The sequence below is a fragment of the Schistocerca nitens genome, chromosome 1 (assembly GCF_023898315.1).
Source record: "Schistocerca nitens isolate TAMUIC-IGC-003100 chromosome 1, iqSchNite1.1, whole genome shotgun sequence".
NCBI lineage: Eukaryota > Metazoa > Arthropoda > Insecta > Orthoptera > Acrididae > Schistocerca > Schistocerca nitens.
In genome coordinates, this window is record NC_064614.1 from 472,913,405 (window position 1) to 472,936,661 (window position 23,257).

Sequence of the window (23,257 nt, forward strand, 5' to 3'; positions counted from 1 at the left end):
ATGTTACAACTGATGCGAATTCTTGGCGTCTGCTGAAATGTATAGCTATCGCGGAAATATACGTTATCAGAAAGTACGCTCAGATGATAAAGTATTAATAAATAACGTAGTTCAGTTCTGTCGATAAATACGTAAAACCTAGCTACTTATCCAGTAGAAATTCTTTAACTCCTCATATGCATTCTTGGAAACTGTTTAACAGCAGCTTACATTTGAAAGGCCATCCAGATTTAGGTTTTCCGTGATTTCCCAAAATCGCCCGAGTAAAATGTAGGGATGACGCCTTCGAAATGACATGGCCGATTTCCTTCCCCGTCCTTGCAACGTTCCGAGTACGTGCTCTGTCTCTTATGACCTTGTTGTAGGCGCAACGTTAAACTCTAATCTTCCCTTTTTTAAATTAATATTATTTGTGTTATGAACATAAACTCGTAGTGTTACTCGAGAGTGCATTTCTTCACCGGTATATAGATTGTCTCATTTAACAATACAAGCATGTGCAGACTAACATATTACTTTTATGAAGTGATGTGTTGCACAAGCATTTTTCAAACCGACGAGTGGTGATCGCCACTACACAAAGACTGTTTTCGTAATGTATTAGATAATCTACTGTCTAGATGTATGTTTTATTTATGCGCGTATATAATGGGATGGGTAGACACAGCGTATCTGCCAACTCACAACGACGATATGCATCATATCACGTTCGCGGCATCTGCTGGTCGGCGGCATATTCCATATCATCTGTTCCTGCCTTGGGGATAAACTGTGCGCCATAGACGAAGAGCGGTCGTAACTGTGCCTCTGATTCACGTGGATAAGAGAAAACTTGTTAAATAGATACATTCAACTGACGTTTGTTGATGAAGACAGAACGTTTCTGGACTTTGTCCTTATCTGTATCTTTCTGGTGTTCTACATAATGCAACAACTTCGTAACGCACGTTATTGTAAAAAAGAGTACAATATAGGCTACGAGAAACTGTTAATGAGAAGCCTTGTATTTATTTTGAGAGTTTGTGTCGAATTTGTACTCTTAACTCCTAGTAGTAACTGCAGCACTTCGAGAAAGAAGTTCCATAAGAAGAGGTTGGGGAGTGTGCTAATATAATGTAAGGTTTAAATAACAGGAAATCTTCGCTGTCGATCATACTTTGCCACCCGAGATCATGATAAAGAAACAGCTGAATGTCGCACATAGTGTAACAACCACATATCTGTGACCAATGACGTCGGATTTTACACCTACGAATTAATTACGTAAACGAACGGCAATAGTTAGCCTTTTTGATATATTGCTTCACTTACAACAACACTATTCTACCTTGAGACGAATTTCGAAATAAACTGATTCTTTTCTCCTAAGTGTCTGTTTCCATACATTTTGCCATTGGTACAACATTGTGAATTTTTTTGTGTTATGTGAGAACACATAAAAAGCTACGAAAGACAGTTTTTACTGCTCTTTATAAACATACTGAATAATGAAAGCTTCAAACCAGATAAATTCACTGAAAATCAGTTCATAATTTATTTATGTACAGATGAAGGATTTGCAAAACAGTACACGTAAGTCTTTAAATATAAACGACATTATAATTATTTCTGTATTGATTTTATGATACACTTCTTAGCACATACTTCCTTAGAAACGTATGTACTAATAAATTTAATAAAATTTACAAATATTGACAGTCAATTGCCACTGAGATATCGACGGATCCAAGTCTTGATCTACGTCAAACTGCGATCGTACCACTTGCAGTTATCGAAGAAAACACTGCACGTAAGTCTTTACATATAAACGACATGATAATCATTTCTGTATTGATTTTATGATATACTTCTTAGTATATGCGTCCTTAAAAACGTATTTGGTTATCAGTTTAATAAAATTTCCAAATATTCACATTCAGTCGTCACTGAGATATCGACGGATCCAAGTCTCGATCTGCGGCAAGCTGCGATCGTACCACTTGCTGTTATCGACGATGTTCCTCATAGCGTCGCTCACTAATGAAAGCAGACGTGGGGTGTCACGCTGGCGGGCTGAGTAAAATCCTGCCACCTGAAAAAGCAGTCTTCAAATGATGAACACAATCTAAAATTGTCAGCTATCTTCGATCTTTTAATAACGTAACACACATTCTTATGGTTGACATTCGATATAATGGCTTGACAAAAAAAGACTACAGTTTGCCTGATATTGTAATATGTCAGTTCATAAATTAACTAATATTATTAATATTATAGCCTGTCACTGCATAACATTGTTAAAAACAAGTAGCATCCGTAGTATTTGACTAAGATGGAATGTCGATACAAGAGAATGCAAATAATATGTTCAAGGGCCACAAAGCAAATCCGGGTTACAAGCTCATTATCATCAAGTTTAGTCTGTGTGCAAATTCGTGTTGACACATCTTTTCTAGGTCATTTTTAGTCATTTTACTTATGTTCTCCTGTTAGTGACTTATAAGATTATGAAACAGAAAAATATTAAAAGCTCTGAAATAAAACATAATGTAACAAAGACAAGTTTCTGTGAAAATCGGTTGAAACTATGCAGGTACAATGAAGTTCACATGATATCAGGGCAACTCGCAATAGCCAACTTGGTGGGCATCTTTTATTTGTGGTAAAGAGACCCAACAAAGCCTTTGTATTCATCAATGCAGTGACATGTACATGCGAAGGATGTAAGAGGCACAAGTTCTTAATCACAGGTGATGTTGGCTTGACAGTTTGCTTTACCTCATCTGCAGTGAGGACTAATTCTGTTTCCAGATTTAAATAATATGGTGGAATACCAAAGTAAACCAGGAACACCACGTGAAATACAGGAGTCAGTTTGATTGTTCTTGTGCAGAAGATGTGGCACCTTCATTGTATTATTCAAATTTCCTAGAGTAGCGTTCTGCCTTTGATAAGTCATAAAAGATCCTAGTTGGTGACATTTTCTTATTTTAAAATTTTATTATGTGCTCTGTGAATGTATAAATAACTGATCCAGAACAGCAACTTCGAAATCTCAGAACATAGTTGACTAAGTGTCTTATTGTTGCATAGATACACAACAGCCCTCATGTAAATACTTCCTCAACAGTTTTGACAAACAATGTAAAGAGTAGGATTGGGCAGATATCCACTAAATCATCTTTCTTATAAAAGGGGAAAACAAAGGCACATTTTAATATGTCTGGTAAATAATCCCATATTAATGGCATACAAATATTACACAAGTGTCATTGTGTTGACGACATTCTTTTTATAAGGATGGAGTGTCGCCTTCTCAACAGACAGCAGCATGTCTCAAAGCATGGACCTAACCTCAGCATGGGAGAACATAAGAAATTAGCCTAGTTACCAGAAGGACCAGTACTCCTATTTTCTTAACCTATATATTCCAATGGCTTTAAAGGGTGGTTCAACGTTGTAATGCTTGCTGACAACACAAGCGTACTACTCAAATGTCTAAATGCAATATTACCGAACACAGCTCATAAGATAGCTTAACAGGCCTACACGTGGTTTACAGCTAGCATTTTAAGTCTTAATCTCACAGTGACTCATATTATGTGATTCAAAACAAGCAGAAAAGACTTGCTAGCACCAGAAGAAGTCATTAATTCTCATACTCTAACTGAAACACCCTTTGTGAATCTCCTTCGGGTTCAATTGGGTGACACCATGATACGGAATAAATGCATAGATAAAATAATCAAGAACCTCAGTTCGCTACATTTTGTCCTCAGATACAATTCTCAATATGTTTTTCTAGGGACAAGAGTGTTGGTTTATTTTGCATATTTTCAGATTGTGTTAGTATGGAATTGTGTTCTGGGCGATTGCTAAACTTGGGTACCTTCGTTTGTGTACAGTTCGCATCAGTGCACTTGCTTTAGTCAGAATGTAGCTGTCTCACATTAGTGAACACTCTAATAACAGAAGCCTTTCCTCTGTATTCAAATACATTTTCAGTAATGATAATATCTGTTGAGTAAATTAAAAACAGTGTCAAATCAGAACATAAATAGTAATTTTCTCCAACTGAATTCTAGTTGCCGTAAGACAAAGCATAATGCATTCCTTCGTGTGACATCTGTAGGTCTGCACCCACAGATCACGGAAACTATTGGCTTCTATTTTCCTTGAAAATTAGGGAAAAATGAATCGTAACTTCCACTGGAAAACCAAATTCTACGCTTGTCCTGTCAACTGGATGGTCTTGAAGTTTTGTACCTGCTTATCTCTTTTGGATCATCATACACTTCCAGCCAGATTTTAACAAATATTCCTTTACAGAATTTAAATGTCTTATCAGAACCACTAATCTGAATAGATGAATTTATTTTTACCAGCATAGCGGTATTTGTAATTTCACTAAGAGATCAATATTTAGGAGCACTTCGTTTAACATATATTCTCTTTTAGTCAATTTCAGCTTGATGATTTCTTTCCTGCGACATCTACATGCCCATTCTGTCTATTGTTTTTACGAAACATTTTATGCATGCAGGCGAAACTTTCTCTTTGGAAACTTGATTTGGACCAGGTTGTTTTCGAATTTGAGAATTATAATGAATTTTGGAGTTCCCAAATGAAAACGCAAAATGACTGCTGTTGAGTTTGGCACTTACATTTGAGTGTGTAATTTGAAAAAGAAGTATATTATTACCAGTGTCATTATTGCCAGAGAATTGTCTGTTTATTCAATTAGTTAGTCTCTGCTACATGTGAAATATGAACTTCATAAAAGGCAACATTTTGCTAGAAATCTAATTGATCTAGACTCTTACTCCACGAAATAATAATATTTTCTCTCTTTTATAAAACAGATTCCCTTGAAACCTTGAAATAACTTGGATGAATTTCGTTTAAAATTCTGAGATGGCAGAACCAAACTCCGATTGCGTAGATGATGACCAAGCTTTCTGACAGAATGAATGAATATCAGACACTTTGACAATGAGCTACTTGCACAACACCAGTAAGTCCTATGAAACGCATCTACGGCTCCCGGCCAAATCGCTACACATTTTGCAGTCACTGTTGACATCGTATACTTCATGTATAATGTTTATTAGGTATGAATCTCCAATGCTGTATGTAGTACACTTCTCTGATACAATAATATGTTGCTACTATAATCCATTAATGGGGTGAAGTTGTTGCCACAGTCTGTGACGTAGCTGTGCATGCCGAGAATGCCTAATACAGAATTTAACTATTTTCTATATGAACAGTTTTGTTTTGTTAACTGTACCTAAAGAAAAACAAATTTTACTTTCAGCAGATGCGAGTAGTAAGGGTATTGTGCAAAGTATATGCACGTTTCGCAGAAACCATCTTAAAGATCCTGACATTTTTACACTCACTTACAAATACATGTACTACTTAAACAGTTTTATTTCTGGTAATAAAAATCAGTTTGATCTGATCTGTGATTTACACAGTAACAACATAGGACATAAATTTAATTTCCATGTAGAAATTGAAGAAACAACTTTAACTTGTTTGTCACTACCAAATTGCAACTGAACTTCTTCCCCTTGACAAAAGAAGCCTTCTAATTTCCATATGTTTGGCCCAATGAAGGATGCACTCCATAGGGAGCAGTGTTGGATGAGGGGGGTTTATAGATACAGGAAGACATTGGCTCATATGTCAAACAGTAGAGTGGTACTATGTGGGCAAACAGGCCTCCCAGTAAGGTATTGGAATACTGAATAAAACCGACCTGCTTTCAGAAAAAAATGTGTTTCATAACTTATTGAATAATGCCTCTCTCAGTATTCCTCTTTTGAATGTACTAAAAGCCATACCTGAGGCTTGGTTAACACTATTCCAGAACAGAGTAGTCACCTATAAATGCTATATTTATAACTTGCACCAGTATCACTCCATCTGCATAAAATTGTTCTACCAGTTTCCAGGAGTATACCTCAAAATGAATGAAATATATTTTGCTTGTTAAAGTTCCTCCAAAACATGTTGCCATGAGATGTAGTGCATGCAGTGTGGTGCAGTGGTTAATGGTACTGGTTGGAGTGCTGCAAGTTACCAGTTCAAATCTAGCCACTAGCAACTATTTGTTGTTTAGCATTGATCATTTCTGGGAAGTTCTTGAAATATCTGATGTTTGTAAATTCTGAAATATTTTATGTTTGTATAAACAACAGCATGCTGGGCAGTTCAATGTTTGTATAAATAGCTGCACTCTCTGTCCAGGAGGTCAGTTCTGTTCTTACAGTACTTTGGTGTCAGTAATAAACTTGCTTTCAGTACTATGTGTTCAACTTCACTGATGAACTTGCTTTTATATTTAGACCTGATTGTGTTTAGATGTAATACTGCTTGGTGGAGAAGCCAGGTACTTCAAAACCTCTAACTGTTGTTTGGTGGAGAAGCCAGGTACTTCAAAACCTCTACAATGTTGTTTGGTGGAGAAGCCAGGTACTTCAAAACATCACCATCGCCATGACTCCAATTACACAATGTAAAAGCCTTCACAGTCAGGACCTGGAATCCCAAGCATTATATCACTCCTACGATCTGTATATTCAGGAGACAGATGGATTCCAAAACAGCAATAAAGTCACTGCACATCAGGCATCCATCATTGTTTTTCGGAGATGCTGGTCAGGTAAGGGTTTGACTGAGTCACCAAGTACAATGTGTAGTGTTTCGGAATATTTGTAAACATCCCAAAACAGCATTGGAAAGCAGTCAACAAGAGATGCTCATGAGTAAATTGAATAAGGATAAATGTAGAAAGGGAAACTGTGTGTTTTCCTTTTTTGTATGCAGTGAATGTGGAACAGTGGTGGAGCAGGGGAGAAGGGGACCAGTAAAAATAGTATTAAAACCACTGGTTGTCTGGGAGTTATTTGTGCCATGGTGCAACAAGTGTCTGAATCTGAGAGCCATGGAGTAAATGACACACCAACAAGGGAATAATGAACAACTGAAGAGTGGTAGTTGATTTTCTGGTTTTTCTCTGTTGTGAAAAATAGTAATGAAAATGTTAGGCAAAATATTCCCCTATTTGTCAGAAGTGTGGCTATTTATTTAGTAGCGCAATAGAGAGAATTTGCGAAAGCATTTCAGGGATCTTCACCACAGTTGGATCGACAGGGAGGTGGCACGGAAGCATCCAGATCACCTAGAGGATAAAGGTAATACGACTTTCAACTGGTGGTGTGATGATGGGGTAGAAAAATATTGCCCCGTTATATCAGCCAGGGACACAACTTCCTGCTAATGCACAAACCTTACAAAATAAACAACAGCAGGAAAAGAAGGAAAAATACACTCCAAATGAGTGGGATGATGTGATGTGTTTGGCAAATATGTACTTTTACTCACATGGCATGGGCCAGTTGTGATTCGAGAGCAATGAGAAGGAGCTCAATAGTTGGAAAAATTCTAGGGTGAACTCAAGAAAACATTTAGCAGCAACCAGCAGCAAGTCTGCTTAGCAGAAGAGCAATTGAAGACTAGGGCTCAACATCATGGAAAATTACTCAGTTGTACATAGCAAATATTGGCACTATGCCACATCATGAATTCTAATACAGGAGCTAACAAAATCACACACTTACTGAAAGAAGTTGCAGAATATATGTATCAAGATCGTCTTGTACAAGTAGTCACAATAACAGCAAAAATCGCCAACTGGTGCCAGGGAACCAAGGAAATACAATAGAAAAAAAGAGTTGGACAAAAGATGCTCATGAGTAAATTGAGTAAAGATAAATGTAGAGGGAAAGGGAAACTGTGTGTTTTCCTTTCTTGTATGCAGTGAACGTGGAGCAGTGGTGGAGCCAGGAAGAAGCATTCTTCACCACAGGGATCTTCACCACAGTTGAATCCACAGGGAGGTGGCACAGAAGGATCTGGACCACCAAGAGGATAGTAGCAGTTGCAGAAGATCATCATGTGTTCCCTTCCCTCATTTGGCAGACGATAAGGAAAAATATAGATCAGTGTATGGCAGCTAGAAATGTCAACCCCATATATCAGGAGGTATCAGAGGATGCTGAAGAATAGATGTATCAGTTTTTATCACCATTCTCCATCACCAGCCAAACACACCAGGAAGAATGGACTTGGCCAGCTCAGACCTATGCTACAGTCATCAAATGACAACTTAGCACCCGACAAAACCCTTATAACTAACTTCTACACCAAATGTAATGACTCATAGAGGAAAAGACATTTGAAGGTCAGAAGAAAACAAGATAGTGTATTTCCACTGTGGATGATGAGGACACATTGTGAGCTACTGCAGAGAAAGAAGACAAGTGTCGACAGCTACTCTGCTCCCAGATGTGAAGTATCAAAACAGATCTGTTCACACCAGTTAGCTGCAGAGGAATATAGTCAACCTGAGAACAAGGCCCATCACTGTACTCCAAAGAAGGTCACTCCACGACATGCTGTAGCCATTCTGCATAGCCCTTTTGATGCAACAGCCACTTGTCTAGCTTCCTACTTCAGAAAAACAAAGTGAGGCAACCATCTCTGGAGGTTAAGCAAATGCTCCAAGTATGATAGTCACCAAGATGCCAGGAAATCTCATTGGCATCATAATTTATGACCATCTTGTCTAGGTGCTAATTGACTCAGGAGCTTCCTTTTTGTGTAATGTTAAGATGTTTATTGTTGTCAGCTACAGAAGACTATGTTCTGTGATACAAAAGCGATTATTCTGGAGGGTTTAAATGGGAAATACGTCATTCTGACAGAACCACAATATCAATGATGGGAAAACACCCCTACAAATTTGTCATTTTGTCGGAATGTAGTCATAACATTATTCTTGGATTAAAATTCTTACAGGCATCACAGTCATAGACTGGTAAATTACAGCTCCAGATTGTCGAAATTATTCCAACAAGCATACATAATACAGATTGTTCTGAGCAGTAATATACCATTAAAGATGTTGTTATCATGACATCATCAACAAGATGAGCTATAGTCATCAACTGAGATGCTCAGTTCAACTGTAAAGCTTTTGTCAGTTGCAAAGAGCAACTCAGGCTCACAAAAGAAATCTACATGTCAGTGGTGATTGCAATTATTGCTGACAGTCAACAAGAACTGTGGACTGCTAACTGTCATGAGCAGCTGCAACACATTCCTAAGTATATTAGACATGTTTGTAGGGGCAGCTGAACCACTCCAGGAAGAGTTACTTAGTGGCGCTGACAAAGAACCTTGCTCCATTACCATTAGAGACAACACAGGGGAAGATCTGCTACGGAGCTGCCAATAAGACCAAGAAACAATATCATCGAGTAATAGCCATTGTGCATCAAATTTTAGATGCTTTTAAATCTAGAGTGGAGAAAAGAGAAACCAAGCAGCCCTTGGTAAAACACCATATCAACACTGGGCATCATTCACCAATCAACCAGAACTCATACAGAGCATCACCAGCTGATTGGTGGATAATCTTGGAGAAAGTGGAGAAGATGCTGCAAGATGATGTCATTGAACCTACAGAGTATCCTTCATCCTATCCTGTGGTCTGCATGAAGAGGGCTCAGCATATGGCATTTCTCTATTGACTATCAATGGCTGAAAGACGGCTATTCATTGCTGCACACTGACAATACCCTAGATTGCTTGAAAGGGGCAAAGTGTTTCTCAACTACTGACTTGCAGATGAACTATGGACATATTGAGTTTGATGAGGCTGACTGGGAAAATACTGCCTTCATAACTTCTGATGGGCTCTATGAGTTTAAAGCTATGACATTTGGACTAGGTAAGACTCCAGTCACCTTTGAGCATCTGATGGACAACCTGCTGTTACACCTTGATTGACATGTCTTAGCCATTTTGATGATACTCTTGTTTTTTCAAAGACACTTTAAGAACATCTGAGATGCCTGTGTACTGGCAGGCCTCTTTCTAAATCCAGACAAGTACCTCTTCATCATGCAAGAAATAAAAATCTTAGGGGCATCTAGTGAATGGTGATGGAATCTGTTACAGTCCAAAGAAAATATAAGCAGTCACAGATTTACCTACACCCCAGTGCATTCATGATGTCAGAAGTTTCCTCAGAATGTGAAGAATGTGCTCATACTACTGGTGATTCACAGAGGACTTTTGTACCAAGGCACATCCCTTGCAAGAACTACTGCAGAGAGATGTCAAAAATTCCTGGAATGAAGTGAAAGAAGGATATTTCCTTATCCAAAAGAAGGTGCTAACATCTTCTTCAGTCCTATCATTGTATGACAAGAATTCCAAGACAGATCTTCATACAGACACTAGCAGTTGTGTAATAGTTGCAGTTCTAGAGCAAATTTAGGAAGGTGCTGAAAAGTTGATAGCTTATGCTTCCAGAGGACTGTCCAAATCTGAGACTAGCTACCCTGCAACCAAGAAAGATTACTTTGCAGTTGTTTGGGCCATCAACAAGTTCCTGTTATATTTATTTGGCATGCTACTCACTGTTGTGATGGACCATCATTCTCCATGCTGGCTGACAAGATGGAAGGATCGCTTACATCAGCTGGCAAGATGGGCACTCAGGCTTCAGGAGTACAACACCACAGTGGTATACAAAAGCAGATGCAGAGACAGGGATATGAACTGCCTTTCAAGGAATTCTTTGGTGGAACACAGCAGCAACATGGATGAAATCCACTGCTCTGATGAATTTCTTAGTAGGAACAACTGATGTGTATATGATACTAATAATATCAAGTAATGTGAATAAGAGTACACTCTGACGTCTGTATAGATTCAGTGCTGAAATGCAATGGTTTTAAATAAGTGTTGTCAAATGTTGTTCGCATTTGATAGTGCATGACTACAGTAGAAGTTATCATACACATCTCAGTGTATTGAACATTTACATTTTTTGTCTCAACTCATTTAGTATTTTTTAAATGAAAATATATTTAATATATTTTGACTCATTCCACATCCATGAGGACCATTCCACTTGGTATCTCCGGTAGGTAAATTAGCATACTCGATTTTCTTTGTAAATATTTATTGTGTATTCTTGTTTTCCTGAAGAGTTCTACATCCTGGAGGGTCTCCTCACTATAGATCTATTGGAAAGAAAAGTGCTATTAATCTAATCTAGTCATTCATTATTGCATTAAATGGCATTGCCACTGAAGAGATGGAAGATCCAGCTTTGCTAAAAACCATAGAAGCCTTGAAGAAGGACCACAGAAGAGTTATGATTAATAAAAGGAGCATTGTATGAGAGGAACTACAATCCAGTATGGTGGAAGTGTTTCATTGTCATCACAGCTCACCTATATCCAGTTATCCTGAAGTATTTCCATCATGCTCCAAAATCTGGACAACTGGGATCTGTGAAAATTCCAGACAATCAGATGCAGGTATCACTGGCCATGTCTCTACCAATACATTAGAAACTATGTGAGCCATTGTAAAGAATGCCAATGATGGAAATACATGCCACAATAATCTACAGGGTATCTGGTACCCAATCTGCCTGCAGCAATGCCATTTCATCAAAATGGAATATACCTCTTAGTGTAGTTCCCAAAATTGACTGATGGGGACTGGTGGGTAACAGTCTGCACTAACTACCTGATTTGTTATGTGGTCTCCAGAGCTGTGCGGACTGCCGAAGCTTCAAAAATTTCAAAGTTTTTGTAGAAGGCATCATTTTGAAACACAGAGAACCCTGTGTGTGATTTCACCCTGCAACATCACCCGCAGAATGACCACAGCCTACCATCAACAGACAATTGGCTTCAGGGGATGCTTTAATATGACATTACCATATATGCTCTTGATATATGTTGATGTCAAACAGAGAGATTGGGACACAATACTACCCATCATGATATCTGCATAGAACAGTTCAGCAAGATACTGCAGGCATTACATTATTCTTTCTGCTTGATGGTCATGAGGCTGGTATGGCAACGGGTCCACTGTTCCTGTTTAAACCCGATGATACTCAGGGTAACTACATGAAACATCCTATAAACTGGGGAAATAAGGGGCAGCTAGCTTGTTTGTGGACCCTGCATGCCCTGTAGATATCCCTAGGTAGCTATAATGCTAAGCATCATCCAGTGGGATGCAGATCGGTAGGCTTGGTATGGATTTTTATAGCTGTCCAGAAAGTGGGAGTATCTGAAAAGTTAATAAAGGCTACTGTTGGGCAATATAATATTCTTTGGTGCTTGCTGGATGTCACATTTGAAGTTAGGGATTATTACCCTTCATAAAGAACACAAAATCACAAATGCATCTTCCATGTCTTCCTTATGGAGCTCTACTATATTCCGGAAGTGCAGATCAGTGATGAGAGGTTCAAGCAAACTAAACCCCTACTTGATTATCATAAATCTGTTATGTAGTTTCATTCTGTTTCCATACATACATGAACCCAAACCTGTTATGTAGTTTCAGTCTTTTTCACACATACATGAACCCACAAGAATAACATATAATACAAACAGTCTTATAGATAATATATTTTCAAATGTATGATTCACAGAAGTAGATGTAACAAATTCTGATTTGGGATTATCAGACCATAATGCTCTTGTCTTCAAAATTCCTTCAATGCTACTACAAGGAAAAAAAACTGTACTTCACATATAAAAGAAAATTTTCCACTGAAAACTGTGAAGAATATAGAAATATCCTAACTGGTGAGTCCTGGGCAGAAGTGCTCTATCCCTAACAAATACAAATGATGCATATAACACTTTCTCTTCAACTTTCATGGGATATTTCTAAATGTGCTTTCCAAAGAAGCTGTCAAGAATCACATCACATCACGATACAAAGCCAAGTTCTTGGATCACAGCTGGCATCAAAACTTCTTGTGGAACTCTAAAGAGACTAAATTAAAAATGGAAGACAGCTACAGATCCACAGTTCATAGAATATGTTGAGAATTACAAGAGGATATATCGAAAATTTATGAGTGATGAGAACTTAATAAAACAGTCTGACAACAAATCAAAAGCCATATGGGGTATTGTGAAGACAAACAGAAAAGAGATGCAAATACCAGGATTTCATTATCAAAAACACTGAAAATGTCAATATTAAAAAACAAGATTTGCCAAGTTACATCAACAATTATTTCATAAATGCAACAATTTCATTAAGCTTTAAATTTATAAACCAAGAAAAACCTGAATTTCCAAAAGCTGCTTGTAGCATGAGGATAGATCCAACACATGGACATGAAGTGTTCAAAGCAATAAAAAGCTTGAAACCTAAAATGTCAGCAGGAGTAGATGAGGTGCCTGTTTATATCATAACAATGACAGCTGCACAACTCTCAAGGCCCTTGGCACACATAGCCAACTTATCATTTTGTGAAGGAGTGTTTCCGGAAATGATGAGAATGTCAAAAGTGAAGCCATTATTCAAAAACGGTGACAAGCATAAGGTAGAAAACTATCAGCCAATATCCCTCCTTCCAGCATTTTCCAAAATAATAGAAAAACTAATGAAGCACAGAATCAACAAATATCTAAATGACCATTAGTTACTAAATAGAAATTAGCATGGCTTCCAGGTAGGTAAAACACAGTAACAGCACTAATGTGCTACACTGAACAAGTAATTAAAAATCTAGGTAAAGACAACAGCATAGTAGGAATATATTTAGATCTCTCCAAAGCATTTGACACTGTCAATCATGGCATTCTTTTAGAAAAACTGGAAGCATTAGGTATTCATGGGACAGGGAAAAAGTGGTTTGAATCATACCTACAAAACAGAACACAGATTGTAGGACCGATGTCAGGTTACTCCAAACACAAAATAAATTTAGTATCAGATGCAAAAAGGTGGAAATAGGAGTACCGCAAGGCCGTATTCTAGGTCCCTTATTGTTCCTTGTCAACATAAATGACTTTCACACCTCAGGTGGAGCAGCAAAGGCCATACTATTCACAGATGACACTAGTGTGATAATAGATGCACCAAAGCAAATGCTGCAAACAACTACTGATCAAGTAATAAAAAATGTCCACACTTGGTTCAATGAAAACCGGTTGACATTAAATACAAATAAAACAAATATGCAGTTTGGGAAAATATGTCAAAATGTAAATCTTGATCTGTTGTTGGGTGACAAGGCCATAGACAGAGTGGCATCAACAAAGTTGCTGGGGATTCATGTAGATGAAAATCTTAATTTTAATGACCATGTAATGAAACTTGTGCAGAAACTTAACACAGCCTGTTTTACTCTTAGAATTATTGCAAATGTCTGTACTGCAGAGGGCACCAGGATGGCATATTTTGGCTGTTTTCAACCTCTTGCAACATACAGAATAATATTTTGGGGTTCCACCACTTGCCGTGTAAAACAAATCATTCTGTTACAGAATAGGGCTATGTGAATAATAACACGCAGTCACCCAGGGACACCATGCACTCTACAACATACTACCAGCCAACATCAGAAAGTTAGAAGATGAAAACAGATTTAAAGTAGAATTTAAAGAATTTCTACTTGAACAATGTTTTTACTTGGTGAATGACTATTTAGGCCAATAAATAATTCTGATAATGTTTATATTAAGGCAAATCTGCAAACACTGTCTTTCATCCCCTAAAGTTTCTGTTAATTCTGTATATCTGATGTGGTAAAATCTTTACTGAATTATTGTAGTGAATGTAACGGCTTCCTGTTTAGGGAAGACAAAAGTAAAACCTTAGAGCAAACAGACTATGCAGTTACAATACTGTTAGTATACATCTATAAAAAGTTGTATTACTGTGTCTTGTATGACCAAGTGTTATTCTTTGTACATTTTTTTGTACAATTTTGTATGTTTTAGTCTTTGTACGAATTAATGTAAAAATCTGTATTTCCCTTTTGCACAAATTGTTTCCCATAAATTTACATGAACTTTTGGAGAACAGTCATACAATATTTATTGTCTACAGATGTATAAATAAATAAATAAAATAAAACAGAAGCTTATGGTAATGAAGAGGATGTAACAACAGAATCAGAATGTGAGGATCTGCCATACAGTGGACCACTGACATATCTGGATCCAATGTGTTGTAGCCACCTCCAGTAAGAACTTCTGAAACAGTGGGTCAGTTTTTCCAGAAGGAGCAATGCCATAAATTGTGTGCATGCAGTGTGGGTTAGTAGCTAGCATCAATGGTTGCATTACTGTGGGTTGCCAGTTCCAATTTGACTATCAGAAATTGTTATTAGATTCTGTCATTTCTGGTAGATTCATGAAATATATTATTTTTGTAATGAAATTAAACAACAGAAAATCCAGGATGGAGTAATGACAATATTACAAAAAGGGTAGTTGCTACTCTCCTGAATATTGAGTAGCAACTATCCTTTTCATAATATTATGTTTGTAATGTTTGTCTATTGTGAAATATTCAGTGTTTGTGAAAACAGTTGCACTTTCCATTGAGGAACTCTGTTCTGTTCTGGTTGTATGTCGGCTGCAGTAATAATCATGCTTTCAGTACTAATCATTGAATATCATTCATGACCCTGCCTGCAGATTTAGAAATAATTGTGGTTTAGGCATGAGAGTATAACTGAATGTTACTCAACTTTAAATAAATTTAAGAAAGAACATATTGATACAAAATTGAAATATAAATGAATTCCCAAAAAATGGATAAATTTCACCCCAGATAAAGTCATTGAGGGCTGCTAAATTCTATTTCTCGTGCACTGTAGATCAATGATGTGGACAGATGAGTGTGAATTAATGCTAATGTGTAGTCCCCTAAATTTTGAAAAGCCCACTGGCAGTCTCTCTTTATCCTGCCTTTTTGTTGGCAAAACTGAGCAAATTTCAGAGTTGACATCAAGATTTAGACCGTTTGATGTAAACTAATGTAAAATCTCTCGAAAGGTAGTGGTAGTGGTGTTTTACAGGCCAGTTAGGTGTCTTATTATTGGCAATAGTAGTACGAAAAGGGTGGTGTTTCTGATTCATGTGCCCTGGAAGGTCATTTATAAAGAACAGTGACAGGAAAGAACCAAGCACAGATCTTTGTGGGACACCAGAAGTCACGGTACCACAGTTAAAGGTGACAGGTGTCCAGCTGGATTGATCAGTACTGTACTAATTTCTACTTTACTGTTAAGATCAAACAATGGAAAATCCAGGATGGAGTAATGACAATATTATGAAAAGGAAAATTGGTACTCACTATATAGTGGAGATGCTGGGTCACAGATAGGCACAACAAGAAGTGAGTCTGCCTTGGCAGTCAGAGACTGTGGTCATATGTGTGTGTGTGTGTGTGTGTGTGTGTGTGTGTGTGTGTGTGTGTGTGTTTTGTCTGTTCTGATGAAGGCCTGTTTGGCCAAAAGCTTTGTCTGGCAGTCTTTTAGTTGTGCCTATCTGCTTAATGTTATTCAGTTTGAACACGTTACCTCGCTAAGTCAGATTTTGTGGCCTAGCAATTGCTGAACAAATAAAACTACAGCCGGCTCAGTCAAAATATCCATTGAGAGAACAAACTAATTATTGTTAAGGGTACTGTGATTACCTTGTGATAAGTGGTAATCTTATTGAGTTGGTAATGTAACAATACCATATAGCGGAGATGTAACAGTACCATATAGCGGAGATGCTGAGTCACAATAGGCACAACAAAAAGATTCACACAATTATAGCTTTCAGCCTAGGTCTTAGTCAGCAGTAGACACACATACACACACACATGTACACACACGCATGCACACACACGCTCATGCAAACACAACTTGCACACATATCTGCAGGCTCAGAGAACTGAAACTACACTGCGGACAGCAGCACCAGTGCATGATGGGAGTGGCGACTGGGTGATGGTAACGAGGAGGCTGGAACAAAGAGGGGGACGAATAGTATGGTGGGAGTGGCAGACAGTGAAGTGTTTCAGTTTAGATGGAGGGCAGGAGAGAAGGTGCAGTGGGGGAGGGGGTAAGTAGTGGAAAGGAGAGAAGTAAAAAGAAGAAATTAAAAGACTGGGTGTGGCAGTGAAATGATGGCTGTGTAGTGCTGCAATGCAAACAGGGAGGGGGCTGGATGGGTGAGGACAGTGACTAATGTAGGTTGAGGCCAGGAGGTTTATGGGAACGTAGGATGTATTGCAGGAAAAGTTCCCACCTGCGCAATTCCGAAAAGCTGGTGTTGGTGGGAAGGATCCATATGGCACAGGCTGTGAAGCAGTCGTTGAGATGAGGGATATCATGTTTGGCAGCGTGTTCAACAACAGGGTGGTCAACTTGTTTTTTGGCCACTGTTTGTCGGTGGCCATTCATGCAGACAGATTGTTGGTTGTCATGCCTACATAGAATGCAGCACAATGGTTGCTGCTTAGCTTGTAAATCACATGACTGGTTTCACAGGTAGCCCTGCCTTTGATGGGATAGGTGCTGTTAGTGACTGGACTGGAGTAGGTGGTGGTAGGAGGATGTATGGGACAGGTCTTGCATCTAGGTCTATTACACAGGTATGAGCCATGAGGTAAGGGATTGGGAGCAAGGGTTGTGTAAGGATGGACGGGTATATTGTGTAGGTATGGTGGACGGTGGAATACCACAGTAGGAGGGGTGGGTAGGATAGTGGGCAGGACATTTATCATTTCAGGGTATGATGAGAGGTAATCGAAACCCTGGTGGAGAATGTAATTCAGTTGCTCTAGTCCTGGATGGTACTGAGTTATGAGGGGAATGCTCCTCTGTGGCCAGACTGTGGGACTTTGGGAGGTGGTGGGAGACTGGAAAGATAAGGCAGGGGAAATTTGTTTTTGGACAAGGATGGGAGGATAATTATGGTCAGTTATGAACCTTTCCTCCAGAAATTTAGTGCCACAGAAATATCAGCTTTTCCAAGGGCCTCACTTTTTGCCCCACTCCTAAATTCAACCATGCAGGACTAGCTGAAGACCTTCTCTCCTTCTCCTGGTCCCTACAGTGGAAACACTTTTTCGCCACCAACCCGACCAATCAAACTCAACCAATGACCAATATTGAACATTACCTAACTCAGCTCACTCCTCCATCCAACTGTGATCCACCCCCACTGCCTCCAGGAAAACCCTTGTTAACTTTCCAGAATTTCTTAACCTCAAACCTTGCCTCACCGTCATTCCCCAAATCCCTCACCATGCAAACTAACCTTACATCCACAGAAAGAACTGCAGTCCACCATCTAAAAACTGATCCCGACCTTATAATCCTACCTGCAGACAAAGGCTCCACCACCGTTTTTTTGAAGCTCTGTCAGCTGTCAGATACTTCCACCTACAAACCATGCCACAGTGATCCCATTCCAGTAATCCAGCAGGATCTCCAGTCACTACTCAAATCCTTAGGCCCATCCCAGAACCTCTCCACAGAGTCAATCTCTCTACTTAACCCTACCACTCCCCACACTCCCACCTTCTACATGCTTCCTAAAGTCCATAAACCCAACCACGAAGGATGCCCCATTGTGGCCGGTTACTGTGCCCCCACTGAGAGAATATCTGCTCTTGTAGACCAACACCTTCAACCTATTACCCAGAACCTATCCTCCTATATAAAAGATACTAACCATTTCCTCGACCGGCTCTCCACAGTTCCTGTCCTTTTACCGCATGGTGCCCTGCTCGTCACTATTGATGCCACCTCCCCATACACTAACATTCCTAATGCCCATGGCCTTAAGGCTATTGAACACTACCTTTCCAGATGCCCTATGGATTCCAAACCAACAACCTCCTTCCTAGTCTCCATGACCAACTATATCCTCACCCACAATTACTTCTCCTTTGAAGGCATTACCTACAAACAAATCTGCAGTACGGCTATGGGCACCCTCATGCACCATCCTATGCTAACCTATTCATGGGCCATCTAGAGGAATCCTTCCTAAAAACCCAGTATCCTAAACCCTCACCTGGTTCAGATTCATCTGGATTGAAGGTGAGGACACCTTATTCACATTCCTCCAGAACCTCAGAAACTTCTCCCCCATTTGCTTCACCTGGTCCTACTCAACCCAACAAGCCACCTTCCTAGATGTTGACCTCCACCTCAGAGATGGCTACCTCCGTCCATATCAGACATACTAACCACCAGCAATACCTCCACTTCAACAGCTGCCACCCATTCCATAGGAAGAAGTCCCTTCTGTACAGCCTAGCCACCCATGGTCATAGCATCTGCAGTGACGAGCAGTCCCTCTCAAAATATACCGAGGGTGTCACAGAAGCCATCACTGACCGTAAGTATCCTCCCATTCTTGTACAAAAACAAATCTCCCGTGCCAAATGTTTCCAGTTTCCCATGACCTCCAAAAGTCCCACAGTCCGGCCACAGAGGAGCATTCCCCTCGTAACTCAGTACTATCCGGGACTGGAGCAACTGAATTACATTCTCCACCAGGGTTTTGATTACCTCTCATCATGCCTTGAAATGATAAATGTCCTGCCCACTATCCTTCCCACTCCTCCTACTGTAGTATTCCGCCATCCACTGAACCTACACAATATACTCGTCCTTCCTTACACAACTCCTGCTCCCAATCCCTTACCTCATGCTCATACCCGTGTAATAGACCTAAATGCAAGACCTGTCCCATACATCCTCCTACCACCACCTACTCCAGTCCAGTCACTAACATCACCTATGCCATCAAAGACAGGGCTACGTGTGAAACCAGTCATGTGATTTACAAGCTAAGCTACAATCACTGTGCTACATTCTATGTAGGCATGACAACCAACAAGCTGTCTGTCTACATGAACAGCCATCGACAAACTGTAGCCAAAAAACAAGTGGACCACCCTGTTGCTCGACACGCTGCCAAACATGATATCCCTCATCTCAATGACTGCTTCACAGCCTGTGCCGTATGGATCCTTCCCACCAACACCAGCTTTTCGGAATTGCGCAGGTGGGAACTTTTCCTGCAATACATCCTAGTTCCCGTAAACCTCCTGGCCTCAACCTTAGTTAGTCACTGTCTTCACCCATCCAGCCCCCTCCCTGTTTCCATTGCAGCACTACACAGCCATCATTTCACCGCCACGCCCAGTCTTTTAATTTCTTCTTTTTATTTCTCTCCTTTCCACTACTTACCCCCTCCCCCTCTGCACCTTCTCTCCTGCCCTCCGTCTGAACGGAAACACTTCACTGTCTGCCACTTCCACCATACTATCCCTCCCCCTCCCTGCTCCAGCCTCCTCGTTACCCCCACCCAGTCGCCACTCCCATCATGCACTGGTGCTGCTGCTCACAGTATGGTTTCAGTTCTCTGAGACTGCAGGCGTGTTTGCGTGAGCATGTGTGTGTGTGTGTGTGTGTGTGTGTGTGTGTGTGTGTGTGTGTGTGTGTGTGTGTGTGTGTGTGTGTGTCTACTCCTGACTAAGGCCTCAATGGCCGAAAGCTATAATTGTGTGAATCTTTTTGTTGTGCCTAAGCATCTCAGCTACATGGTGAATAGCAACTTTCCTTCTCTGGTATTGTTAGATTCCATCCTAGAGTTGGTAATGGCATCCTTCCATTGTTATGATGTGTGGTTGCTTCATGTTAATACTTACTAGATCATATCCATCAGAAGTCACAAACTTAGAAGTTGTTTTGAACACGATCTCTTCAAACACCAGACGCTTCTCCTGATACCTGGAACAATCAAATGAGAAGCAATGTAAACTTTCTCTTAGTAATATTTTATGGCATGATCTTCTGAGCAATGCTGTTAATATAAAAAAATATTTATTCTACAGTACATGCAACAAGAATAATATGTAAAACTAACAACCAAATATCTTACAGATGCCTCTTCAGGAACCTATGGGTTCTTGCACTTTCATCCCAACACATATAGCCTTATGCCATAATGGTACTTTTGGTTAATAACGACAATGAATTTTGGATGCACTCTTCATTTCACACCCACAATACTTGAAGTAAAAATAATGTTCATAATGACTATGTAGTACCTTCTAGTGTTCACAATGTAGTTTTATAGTCTGGTGAAAAAGTCTGTGGCATGTTGCCAGAGGTCAATACAAAGGAAATTGAAAATCTCCAAATATTGAACATCAGAGTAAAAGAACATCTTATTAATCATCTGCTCTACAATTTATCAGAATATTTGACCTCAAAAATTATGAATTCAGTGTATCTCTAATATTTGTATTTGATAGATCCTGATTTTGCTAGTATGTATGCAGCTCATAGAAGTCTGCATAAAGTTTCACAGATACTTTGTTTAAAATGTTGTATAAAAACAGCAGCTGATTAGTGAAGAAGGAGCAGCGGCAGTGGATTTTTTCAAAGAAGATTTTTTCTCCTAAAATACAAATGAAAAATAGAACCAAGAGATAAGTGTTTAGGTTACAACACAATATCTACCAACAACCCAATTTCTAGTGGGTTGGTTTTTATGTCAATTATCTTGCAATAACAGTATTTACCACCTACAACTGTAATATGACATCTCTTAATGATTATTAAAGAACGTGGAATGACTCTTTATTCACCATATGTGAAAGAATATCTACCAACAACCCAATTAGAGTGGGCTGGTTTTTATGTCAATTATCTTGCAATAACATTATTTATCACCTACAACTGTAATAGGATACCTCTTAATGATTATTAAAGAACTTGGAATGACTCTTTATTCACCATATGTGAAAGAACTTGTTCAGTTTTTCAGTTGATACATTTCATTTAATTTTTCATGGTAAGTTCTTGAAAGTGCATGGGAATTAGTTTTTTTATGTAAAGAAATGTCAACTATAAAACATAAACTTTATTTCTAAGACAATTTTGTAAGAGCAGCTCTGATTAAGAAATTTTTTGAACAGTGTCCAAGGAAAAATAGTGGTCGATAAAACTTGTAAGTGTACAGACATTGATCCTGTATTTGATGTATCGAATCCACCCCCACACTTCTTTGCTACAGTGCAGTGACATCACTGACAGGGTTACCTCATAGTTCTAGAAGGAATGGATTGGCATCTGGAGATAATTTGGTGCAAAAGATTTTGTCAGTCAAACCAGAGCCATCATGCAAGTAGGATGTGTATAGGTGTGAGAAAATCAATTGTGGTTAAAACAATCATTTTGAAGATCAAGATTAATTTTATATCAGGGAAGCTGTTATAGAATTAAAAAGTGAACATACAGCAAGGAATCAGCAATGGTAAACTCATATAAGCTCAAGATAGAAGAGTGACTGCAATTGTATTGTGAGAGCATCAGAACAAGTAGGGTCACGATATTTGAATTTAAAGTGAAATAAATTAACTCTATCATACATAAATGTTCACATGCAGCAACCTCTTTGTAATTAGAACATTTTGGAAGTGAATGAATTAAAAACATTGTGGGAGAACAGATAGGGCTAATGGTCAGGACTTAAGTTACTGGCTCATGTGGGAGTGTGTTTGCCATCCAAAATTGGCTATTTATAAATGTATGATGTCTAATTTTCCAACCAGTCAGATTATAGCAAATAATAAAAAATAAAAATCACAGACAATATGGCACGGTGACTTACAAACTATGATAAAACTGTTTCAATGAAAGCAGTCTTGAACACACATAAATTACTTACTTCATTCAGTGACTAGTTTCAATCTCTTACAAAATCATCAGTAGACAGTTTTACTCCTTGGTGACAGCAGGGCATGATGTTGTGGAGCAGGTCACTTTGGAGAGGTATGAGGAACACTGAGGTAAGTGGCTCCTAAGCACTATCTCCTGCTGTCACCAAGGAGTAAAATGGTCCAATGATGATCCTATAAGAGATTGAAACTGTTCATAATAAATAACTCACATATGATCAAGACTGCTTTTTTTTTAAATAATTTTAGAATTGTGGTTAGGATGTAACCAAAGTGAACATGGCAACATGTTTTCATGTCTGTGAGTGTAATATTAAGCACAGTTATTTGTTTATAATTTGTAATGATCCTTAATCATAGTTTATGGCTTACTTACTTTTTTTTAATTTCAAACCATTTGTCAGAAACATAGTTAAAAAGTAGGTAATGGTCCTTTATTCTGTCAATAGCAGTCAGCACATCGTCATCACTCAGGGCATACTTCAGCAAAACAGCCTCTAAGAATCTGTAAAAAGAAAGTACACCTCCTGGTGAGTACAAAGTTTGTGATGGGCTACAATGAGTCTGGCCTTGGCAGCCAGAGACTGTGGTCATGTATGTCTGAACTGTGTATGTGTGTGTGTGTGTGTGTGTGTGTGTGTGTGTGTGTGTGTGTGTGTGT

At 38.9% G+C, this 23,257-nt stretch overlaps 1 protein-coding gene across 1 annotated transcript in view; it reads right to left on the reverse strand.

The window, feature by feature from the left end:
- Positions 1–1,510: 1,510 nt before the first annotated feature.
- LOC126251941 (aminopeptidase Ey-like) overlaps positions 1,511–23,257 on the reverse strand; it is a 243,344-nt gene continuing 221,597 nt past the window's right edge. The window contains exons 16-18 of the mRNA XM_049952705.1: positions 22,973–23,101; positions 20,560–20,641; positions 1,511–2,071 (exon numbers count right to left, since the gene is read on the reverse strand). Coding sequence (XP_049808662.1) covers positions 1,916–2,071; positions 20,560–20,641; positions 22,973–23,101 — 367 coding nt within the window. The 3' untranslated portion in view covers positions 1,511–1,915. The remainder of the gene's footprint in view (positions 2,072–20,559; positions 20,642–22,972; positions 23,102–23,257) is intronic.